Source organism: Priapulus caudatus, unplaced genomic scaffold (genome assembly GCF_000485595.1).
Source record: "Priapulus caudatus unplaced genomic scaffold, Priapulus_caudatus-5.0.1 Scaffold115, whole genome shotgun sequence".
NCBI classification, from domain to species: Eukaryota; Metazoa; Priapulida; class Priapulimorpha; order Priapulimorphida; family Priapulidae; genus Priapulus; species Priapulus caudatus.
Window position 1 is genome coordinate 228610 of NW_014577176.1, and position 11332 is coordinate 239941.

The window sequence follows — 11332 nt, forward strand, 5'->3', positions numbered from 1 at the left end:
CGTTTTTAAACACTGGTACTGTGCATATTCGATGGATTAGCTGGATTTGTAATGATACAATTCCCTGTCTAATTTCTTTTTTCTTTGATTTCTGCTGCCGAGACCTTTTACCTATAATGCTTTGCGCGTTTGCTGCACGATGAACACATGACGTTACGCATTGCTATTTATTATGTATTTATTGAAGATAACATAAATAATGAACATAATTAACATGATTACCGTAAGAAGTCAACAAATTAATTTAAAGTTAATTTTAACTGACAATAAAAAGTGATCAATGTATTTGATTTCTTGTCGATGTCGAGGTGACATTTCTCTCAAATGTCGCATTGATTGATGTCGCACGGACGTCAAAATCACATCAATCGACGTTGTGTTTTAAAAACGACCAATATACGATGGTCAAAGATACCCCCTTTACCCTTCTCCGATCACAGCAGTGCTACCTGTATATATCTAGAGAGAGAGACCGTCGATTACTCACGGCCTGCAGGTGTTGCAATTACCTTTACAGCACACCTGCCCACGCCGTATGGCATATGTACCTCAGGGCCGTATCCAGAGGTAAATTTTGTAGGAGGCAAATGTTGTGAGTTAAAGGAAAAAGAACAAGGAGCGAAGCGAGCCAATAGGGCGTGGGGTATCGGGCCCGCTTAAGGGCCCCAGAAGCCAACGGTTATATGGTGCTCTGTCAGTCTGTGGTGCATTCTCTGCATATATTACATCTAAATTCCCATTTCAGCTGAGGGACTACGAAATTTTGTAGGAGGCATTTGCCTCCTATTGCTTCATGGTAGCTACGGCACTAATGTGCCTGCGCGGAAAGAGCGCAGTATTCACGGCCGTACACTAACGATCGATGAGCCGGTTGTCATCAGGAGCAACATTGTACGTGTTACTATAAACCCAGCGTATGGAATCTCGCTACGTATGTGTAATAATTGCACGCACCACAGACCCTGCAGCCTTCCGTTCCGAACTCAAAGTAGAGCGGCTGACACTGGTCGCAGCGGCGGCCGCCTATGCCAGGCTTGCAGCGACACTGTCCGTCCGTCCTGTCACACGGCTCGGCGATGTCAACCGTGCCTATCGGGTCGCAGCTGCACGTCTGAAGCGGGAGGGGAGAGCATATGTCATACAGTAGATACCTTGACTTCACACAGACGCCTCTTAGTATATCCGCCATTCCAGTATTTTCAATATTATCCAAGCATTTAGTAAACATAGAATGCGTGAATTCAACTCTTCTGTATCTTCTGCAGTGATCTCAGCTTCATCTGGACAGGTCGGGTAAATGTACCGATTAAGCGGTGGTCCCGATTAACCGGTGAACACAACAACGTGCGCGAGAATTATTTTTCAAAGACATATGTCATTTAATTATAATCGATGTACCCGTTTATCCGAGGCCCGATAAAGCGGGGACTTCTGCAGTTGATTTCGAGGTGCTCATGGCAGCCTCACTCGTCGTCTATTTACCTGGCACGGCTGTGTAGGTAGTCCCCAGTAGTTGATCTCACACTGGTCACAGAGTTCATCCAGCACGTGCAGGCGACATCTGCACGATCCGTCTTGCTCCAGACAGTGAATTCCCTCCAAACTGCCATGCTCGTTACATTCACATTCGCGGCAGCCTGCAACCGTCGCCATGATGATATGATGATTATAATCTACATCGTTTTATCTTGTGATATTGCGTTGTCACCAACCAGAGACCTTTTTTGTTAGTGTTTGGACTGTGTTGCTATTCGGTACTAGAATTGCTATCGTCATGTGCCGTATTGGTTCTAATGTGATTATTTAAATGATTCTTCTAACTAATATTATTATAGAATACTCTACAGTATTGTTATTATTACTACTATTATTATTATTATTATTATTATTATACACACACAGAAATGTAAACTTAAAGGTAAACGGTAAAGTTAAAAATGGTTGCACTGTCTGGTTAGATATTTATCTGTATTCTGTCTAGTGTCGTCTGCATACCAATAAATCGGCTGTCAAAATATCCCCAGTATCCCTCCTCGCAGTGTGAGCAGATTCTGGTACCAACACCTGGGTGACACTCACACTGGCCTGTCACCTGGTCACAAAGCTGGCTCGTTGACCCTTGATTGTCGCAGTCACACAGTTGACAATTCTGTTAATATAAAAATGATAATATATCGTGGTAACGTGTAATTATACTAATTTGCAATTAGTGCGAATTGGTAATTGGGTGATTATAGTTTGCGAACCTTTGCAAAACGCATTTTCGTAATTGAATTTTCGCATCATTAATTGGCGGTTTCTAACGCGATTTGTCGCATGCGCTGAATATCGGCAGTGTGTGTAAGCTGTAACGCTTCCTTATTTCATGTGTCATGCGAACGCACGCAGACATACATGTCATCAACCGTTTCTCTCGCTCTCGCTCATCATCATCATCGTGTGATCAGCATCTCACCTGCAGCGTCGCGTTGCCATAGAAACCGAACGAGCACTGATCGCAGTTGTTTCCCATCGTCTCGAAGCGGCAGTCGCGGCATCGTCCCGACACGCCGTCGCACACGTCGCTGTTTCCGCTGCAGTCGCATGGCCGACACGTACCGCCAGGTGTCGCTGGGTTGCCGTAATAGAAGTCGTCGCATCTGTTACACAGCTCCGTCACGTAACCAGGGTTACAGTCGAGGCAGCGCACGCTGTTGCCCATGGCAACGCACACGCTGCTGTTGACGCGTGGCTCGAAGCAAGGACACTGCCGACAGTCTCCGGGCGTGCCTCTTGTCGCGTCGCCATAGTAACCGTCGGCGCATCGCTCGCAGTTCTCGCCGTCCGTGTCGTGTCGGCAGTCGACGCAGCGGCCCGTCGCCTCGTCGCAGACGGCGGCGTGTCCGTGGCAGTCGCACGGCACGCACTCACCGAGAAATTTATGGACGTCGGCATCGACGCGACGGTTACCGGCGGCGCACGCCTCACACGACGTTCCCTCGTAAGCAAACCCGCATGCGCACTGCTCCACGCTGATCGCTCGCCGCGACGTCCGCAGAGACGTCGCCCGATCCACCGTGAAGTCGCGCATGCGCAGTGCGTGCGGCTGCAGGAAGAAGGATGCGGGCAGGAGGAAGCTGCGGACGTCGCTCAGCGCCAGCAGGAACTCCGCTCGCGACGCGTTCACGCTGCTGGCAACACGCCAACTCGTGTGCTCCATGACGATACCGACACGCGTCGCGTTGCCAGGCGACACTTCCGGCAGATCACCGACGAGGTCGATGCCGAGGTTGCCCCTGATGACGACCGTCGGCTGCTGCAGCGGGATGCCGAGGAAGTTAGAGTCGAGCTCGGTGTAGTTGATGGTGAATTCCAGCCGCCCGCCGACATAGAGTAGCAGGTTGCCCCGCAGCGCTGGTACATCCCAGTACATGCCGTCACCGCCCGGCAGGACGACCGCCACGCTGTCATCGTCATCGTCGCCCACCGTCGTCGCGTTGAAGTCGATGCCGAACTCGAATCCTTGCTCGTCGACGATGGACCACGTGTCGTAGTCGCGAAGATGGTCGGTGCGCAGGTAGAGACCGAATGCGGCTGCGCATCTGCTAGTGACGCCCATGCAAACACACTCCAGACAGCCGCTAACGTGCGACTCCGCATTAGAGAAGGTGTGCTCGACGCACTCGTCACAGATGGCGCCACTGGTTAGCGGCTTGCACTCGCACTGTCCCGTGAGCGGGTCGCAGGCCGGGGTTGCGCTCCCAGCGACGTCGCAGCCACAGGGGGCGCACCCGCCGCCGGAGAAATGTTTGAATCCGTCGCTACAGCGGGAGCAGTCGTCGGCCGTCACTCCCGGCCGACAGCGACACTCTCCCGTCAGCGGGTCGCACTGTGTGGCGACGGCGCCCGTGATGTTACACGCGCATGCGCGGCAGCCGCTTCCGGGATCGAATCCCCAATGGTCGGCAACGCACTCGTCGCAGCGTTGACCTTGCGTGTTTGCCGGACACTTACACTGACCGCTGACCGGGTCGCACACAATGCCTGCTCCCGTGCAGTCGCAGGCGCGGCAGCCGCGTGCCGACAAGCCGTAATGATCGACGTCACACTGGTCACACTTACGGCCGGCGACGCCCTGCTTACAGGCGCACTGACCTCCGTACGGCTCACACGTGCTGTTACTGCTGCCCAGGCCGTGACACTCACACGGCGTGGCGCCATCTAGGTAGTGCGCGACGAGAGAGAACGCCCTCGCGCGGCAGTACCCGTCGACGTCGTCGGCAAAATCGTCGGCGACAACGTCGCAGCGGAATGTGAACTGCTCGGCGTCGGCCGGACCCAGCAGCTCCGTCGGCGAATAGAATTCTGCCGGCAGCGCCGACAAGCGGTCGAGCAGCAGCGTACCTCCGTCCGTCTGCGTCTGTATGCGCACGCGGTAACGTCGCCCCGCAGCCAGCACAAACATCGCCGGCCGACCGAAGTCACCAACAGCCTTGGAACACCAGGCTGTCGCGCAGGCCGGAAGTACGACGTCGGCCTGAATGAGCTCTTCTTCTCGCGACGACAGCTCGACGGTGGCGATGGCGCTAGTGTCGATGATGTAGCGCAGGACGACGTAGAAGTCGCCAGAGAAACCGTCGGCGACGGAGAGCGACGTACGCAGACTGACGTTTCCCGTCAGCGTCGCGTAGCCGAACCCCCGGAAGCCCGCATGCTCGGCGACGTTGCGCGAGAACGACAGAGAGTTGATGTCTTCTGCCTCGGCGCGCATGAAGTGAAGGTCGGGCACGAAGAACCCGCGGCGGGGGCGATCGCAGCGCCCCCCGTCGACGTTCGCCCGACACTCACACGCGCCCGTCCGCTTGTCGCAGCCCTTGCTGGTGGCGCCCCCTACGTCGCACGCGCACTGCAGACATCCGTCGGCATGCGACGCGACGAGATCGTAGTATCCGTCACTGCAGACGTCGCATCGTCGGCCGGTGACCGCCGGTCGACACGGACATTGTCCGGTGACGGGGTCGCATTCGTCACGTGCGTCCAGCGTGCCGGTTACGTCACATCTGCAGGGCGAACATCCGGCGGCGTTAGCGGCGTCAAGCTCGTAGAATCCCGGCCGACACACGTCGCACTTCACTCCTCCGACGTTCGTCTTACAGTAGCAGTCGCCAGGCCGCATGTTCCGCTGTGCCGCCTCGTCCTGGTCGGCCACGCATGCGCCGTGCGCCACGCCCAGCGCCGCGTTGCCGGCCGCAGCCCCCGCAGTATCGCAGTCGCACGGAACGCAGGCGTCAGCGTCGAACGCCGATCGACCGACGGGCCGGTAGAAGAACGTCGCACATCGCTCGCAGTTCACTCCCGTCGTGTTGTGGGCGCAGTCCCGGCAGAGGCCGCCACCAACGCGCTCTCCGCCGACGCTGATGCTGCCGCGGCGTGCAGCGACGGCGGCGTCGTAGTCGCATGCGTCGGCATGGTCGTGACACTGACATCGCTCGCAGGGCCGACCCTCGAGGAACAGCTGCTGGTTGTAGAGTGGCAGACACGCGTCGCACAGCTCCCCGCTAGTGTTGCCGCCGCAGACACAGCGGAACACGCCCGTGCCCGCGTCCCGCTCGCATCCCAGCGCCACGCCGCTACACACGCACTCCGCCCACACCTGCAGCTCCCGCACGGCGTAGTGCTGGAACGCGTCGCCGGCGCCCCCTAGCGTCGCGTCGATGTCGTAGAAGCGCGCGCGCACGAAGCGTGTCGCCGACCAGCCAGGGACGTCGGCTGCCGTCTTGAAATCAAACAGTACCTGCTCGTTCTTACTCGCGGGCGTCACTCGCGCAAACTCCGTACAGATGACGCTGGTAGGGTTACGTGGTCGCGACAGCGCGCCGACGCCGAACGCGTTACGACAGTCGTCCTCCGCCGACACCTTGTACGCCCACGGCTGGAAGGTGGCGCCATCTAGCGACTTGTCGATGGCGACGCGGCCGGGTCGTCGGGCGTCGCCCATCAACAGGATTATTTCCTCGACCCGGAACTCCTGGTGAAGGTCAATTATGATGACAGTGTCGGCTTCCGGTGGTCGGAACCCTCTCTCGCGCAGACGCTCGCGCGACGCGCTCTGCCACCAGGTGTCGCCGCTGCCGTCGACCATGAGTTCTGGCGGGTGTGAGGATTGCGAGTCGGAAGCGTCGCAGACGTCCTCCATGCGTAACGACGAGCTGATGATGATCTCACTGTGAGGATAGAACGTTTCCGGCGCGTCGGCGCCGCACGTACCCTGAGCCGTGATTGGTCGGTTTAACGCCATGTTCACCGGGATGCTGCCGACGTCGCCGACAAGCGGCGCGACGACGACGACGGCGACGAGGAGGAACGAGGCGGCGACGTGCATGTTGGCTATGGTCGTTAGCGGTCGTCTGCTGGTTGTCGACGGTCGTCGTCTGTCTACGATGTTACTACTGCATTAACGTTGTCGTCGTTTTACGTTACCTATGTTGTACGTTACCTATGTTGTACGTTACCTATGTTGTACGTTTCCTATGTTGTACGTTACCTATGTTGTACGTTTCCTATGTTGTACGTTACCTATGTTGTACGTTTCCTATGGGTACGTTACCTATTTGCCTACGTTACATATGTTGTACGTTACCTATGTTGTACGGTTACCTATGTTGCTCGCTTACCTATGTTGCTACGTTACCTATGTTTGTACGTTTCCTATGTTGTACGTTACTATTGTTGGTACGTTACCTATGTTGTACGTTACCTATGTTGTACGTTACCTATGTTGTACGTTACCTATGTTGTACGTTACCTATGTTGTACGTTACCTATGTTGTACGTTAGCTTGCTTCGTGGTGTAGCATAGTTGACTTGATATCTCTTGTTATATGTCGCTGGGTGTCTCTTGGTTCGTACGCAACCGTGACGGACGAGACAACGTGTGGGTGACTATGTGGAGCCGTTCGTTCTGCGCGCTATTTTACCTTACAGGTCACGATGCTACCGTTTTATCACTCCAGACTCATGGTGAGCTTCTACACTGTTGTTCACCCTGGCTATCCCTGGCTTGGCTTACTCCCTGCTGTTCAACGTTGATGTTCCTTCTTCACTCTATCGAAAGATCTATATTGTGTCACGATGTACGTGGACGAGCGTGGATGTCATGCACATCTATCTTGTACGTATGATAGGGACACACGTCATCTAGTACTGGTTGTTGAATGCATGCTGATTCGATGAACCCGCCTCTACAGCTGCATGGTAATACACACAGTGCAAGAGATAGAGAGAGAGAAAGAGAGAGAGAGAGAGAGAGAGAGAGAGAGAGAGAGAGAGAGAGAGAGAGATGTCGTGAGCGAGGCTGTAACAAGAACACGGTGACATCTGCTGCCGCGGCTGGTGACGCATATTTTAGACACATATTGAATAAGCGCTGGTTGCGCGATCACCACCAACCTGTAACAGCTGGCGACCTGTGTACCTGCTGCCAATACTTCATAGGTAGCTTACCTGTATTTCTCACGCTATACATACCCCTGACCATTTCTAGATGGGCATTGTGAATAGATGGAAAACCGGTGGTAACTGAGTTAAGATGAGTGCACTACACGGGACGCTACAGTAGTGCACTACATGTAATGTACATGTTCATGGCCATCACAAGCTCTGATGGATTCGCAGAATTGGCAGATATTTCAGAAAACAATGAAAGGAATGGATCGTAGTCTCTTTAGAGGGAAAGCAGGAGTGAGAGGGCAGCCGCCCCTTGGATTTTAAAGAAAGGTTTAAAAATATCAATAAACAATATAAAAGTCTGTTAACTGTTAATAATCTAATAATAAATGTAAATCATCGTGTATCCATCCATCCAACACTCGCCCTACACCCACACCCACCCGCCCCGCCACACTACCCACCCGCCCGCCGCGTTGCCATGTTTAGCTGAATGGTTTGATGAAGAAAGCATTCTACTTACTGTGCATCGTCACAGATGGTAGCTGTTTCTATCACGACACTGCCATGGGAGGTAATTATACGTATTTATTCTATAGGCGGCTTTGCCACTGCATGGCACTGTTTGTGTAGATAATGGGATGTGAATTAATTACCATATTTTGCGTTGATTTACATTTTACGCTGCACTCTCCGACATTATTATTATAATTTATTATTATTATTGTTGTTGTTATCATCATCATCATCATCATCATCATTATTATTATTATTATTATTATTATTATTATTATTATTGTTGTTGTTATTCCGTCGCAGACAGAGCTGATGCGTATCTTTCAAACACGTATCTTTCAATCTTATTTTACACCCCGCACGGAGTCAGGAGTGCTTTACGTACTGTGACGTGTCCGACAATGATCTCAGCTTCTTATGTATGAATATCAAGAACCTACGTATAATGATGCATAGTTAGGTGTATATATGGTACTGTCGTGAAACGAAAAAAAGTCAATGAAATGTCATAAAAAATGTCAGCATGTGACGGAAAGGTTAATAACTAGTTGACTGTGAGATGAATAGAGTAATGCTGAAAACCCAACATCAACAACAACAGCAACAACAGCAGCAGTCACAACAGCAACAACAACAGCAACAACAACAACAACAACAACAACAACAACAACAACAACAACAACAACAACAACAACAACAACAACAACAACAACAGCAACAACAACAGCAACAACAGCAGCAACAACAACAGCAACAACAGCAGCAGTAACAACAGCAACAACAACAGCAACAATAACAACAACAACAGCAACAGCAGCAGCAGAAGGAGCAGCAGCAGCAGCAGTCGCTGCACGCATACATGTACGAGTAGATTGCTGGGCCGCACGAACGATAAATACCACAGCCGCCATGACAAATCATCAATTAAACAATCAATCATCAGTTCACAACACAGCGACACTCAATCGATTACCGTACGAAGGGGCGGCACTGTGACGTGATCGAGTAGGAACTGCTATACTCACGGTGCGGTTATCGTGGTCACTGTATAGGGTCATTCATAGCGATTATTCAACTACCTTGTATATTATATGCACTATATACAGCTGCGCACTATATTATATACATACATACATGCATGCACGCACGCACAAAAAATTTATAAAGCATTTTATAACGCTTAAAGAGTATTTTGTCATACGTTTGCGTCGGTTTATTCGAATAAATTTTCTGTTTTTGTGACTATTTGTGTCTTTTTTTCTATTATGATATCTGCGATTGCAGTTAAAACCGTGTGTCATATAAGTCATTGTGTGTTGTATACACACGTTTATATATAATGAGAAAGAGTGGGGACGGAAGGAGGGATTGGGAAAGAGGGAGAGAGAAAGAAAGATAGATAGATAGGGGTAAGGAAGGTAGGAAGGAAGGAAGGAAGAAGAAGAAGAAGTAAGTAGTAGAGAGAGAGAGAGAGAGAGAGAGAGAGAGAGAGGCAAACAGTAGTTGTCATAATAGCTTATTTAGTCAAGTGCCATCGTTCACTATCAATCTACACAGGGGGTCTGCGACTCTGGTGTCGGAACCGATGAATGGAATCGGAGCTGGTACATTTTTTATGAATGATGATATGACAACCAATCAGAGAGCTCGAATATTACATCATCGTGAAACAACAAAGGGTAGCTAGTGGGTTTATGTAGTCTCACAACTGAACAGAGCTTCAGCGAAGTTTATCCGTGATTCTTGTGTTATTAGTTGCATAAAAGTATCTATAGGTTATTTTCTATACGAAAAGATATTTACGCTCCTGAATAAAACAGAGAAATACGCTATCATTCTCGATCGTACACGGCAGTCTCACGTATTGGGAAATCGGATTTTATCCGAATCCCTCTCAGTTCTCACAATGACATCATTTTCCCTGCTTCTGGTGGAGAGAGGCATTATGGTTCAGTTATGAGATTGGCTGCCAGACTCGAGTATTGATCCAAAACATACATTATCCGCCCAGTTTCTAGCTGTACGCGAACGCCGCTGCAGAATAGAGATGGACGTGTAATTTTGCCTGTTGGTTGACAATTCCGGGGGGTCAAAACACGAGGTGACACCGGGAGGGGGGTCGCAGCCTAGCAGGACATCCACGGTGTCGGTGAGACGGACGGGAGAAGGTCTCACGGCGTCGCTATCCGCGCCAGACAGACTGGCTCCGGTGACGGCCGTCTGTACGTCTGTCTGCCTCTCAGACGGCGGTTTGCCTTCGAGCGGTGTCGTCGGGATCAGCAGCTGCCGTGGGTACGATACAGTTCAGCATGTAGCGGAAGAACTGAACCACCAGAACTTTCTCAGTCGTCGCCGTTTGTGAGCGCCCCCTGGTGGTGCCGACCTGACGACCACGATGGGTACGGTTCTGTCGATCTCACCTCGTCCGACGAAACCGTTCTACGACGACTACGCGTCGCTAAGTAACCACAACTACGAGACACTGAACAACAACAAGAACAAGGAGAATGCGTCGAAGGGCATCAAAAAGCATTCTGTGTTCATTAACACGCTCAGCTGGCGACGTCTGAGCAGCTTTAAGAAAGAGAAGTCGGCATCGTCAACGTCTCTGTGTAAGATCAACGCGTGTCAGCAACAGCAGCAACACAATCAGATCGGCCCGGCGAGGTTGGACAACAATGACGGCAACGTCGTTGCCAATAACAACGAGAACAACAAGAACATCACGAACAACTTCTCAAAGTCTGTGTCGCTCTACAACCTCAAGTACCCCGTGCGAAGCTCCGACGTTGCCGACCACAAAAACAACAACCGCGTCGTCGCCGCAGCCGTCGAAAGGCCGACGACGAAGAAGACCGTCATCCAAGCGTCGACGTCGGAACTGCTGCGATGTCTCGGCGACTTTCTCACGCGACGCTGCTTTCGGTTGAAGGATTTTGAGACAGGCGACGCCGTGATGTGGCTGCGAAGCGTCGACCGGTCGCTGCTGCTGCAGGGCTGGCAAGACATCGCCTTCATCAACCCCGCCAACGTCGTGTTCGTCTACATGCTCGTGCGAGAACTCGTCAGTGAGGACATCAATAACGAGCGGGAGCTACAGGCAGTAGTGCTCACCTGTCTCTACCTCTCCTACTCTTACATGGGCAACGAGATCTCTTATCCGCTGAAGCCGTTCCTAGTGGACGACGATAGAGATCGGTTCTGGGATCGGTGTCTGATCGTGATCAACGACCTGAGTTCGTACATGCTGCGCATCAATGCAGATCCTTCGTTCTTCACAGAGGTGTTCAGCGAGTTGAAAGACTGCGGCACGCTAGTGTAACGCGACGCTAGTGTGTGCAGAGTAGGTGAGAGAGAAAGAGAGAGAGAGAGAGAGAGAGAGAGAGAGAGA

General features: G+C 51.8%; 1 protein-coding gene across 1 annotated transcript; it reads left to right on the forward strand.

Annotated features, from left to right (window-relative positions):
* Positions 1-10336: 10336 nt before the first annotated feature.
* On the forward strand, positions 10337-11263 carry LOC106805470 (cyclin-dependent kinase 5 activator 1-like). Its single transcript, XM_014807063.1, has one exon. The coding sequence runs from the start codon at positions 10337-10339 to the stop codon at positions 11261-11263; it is 927 nt and encodes a 308-aa protein (XP_014662549.1).
* The last annotated feature ends 69 nt before the right edge of the window (positions 11264-11332 follow it).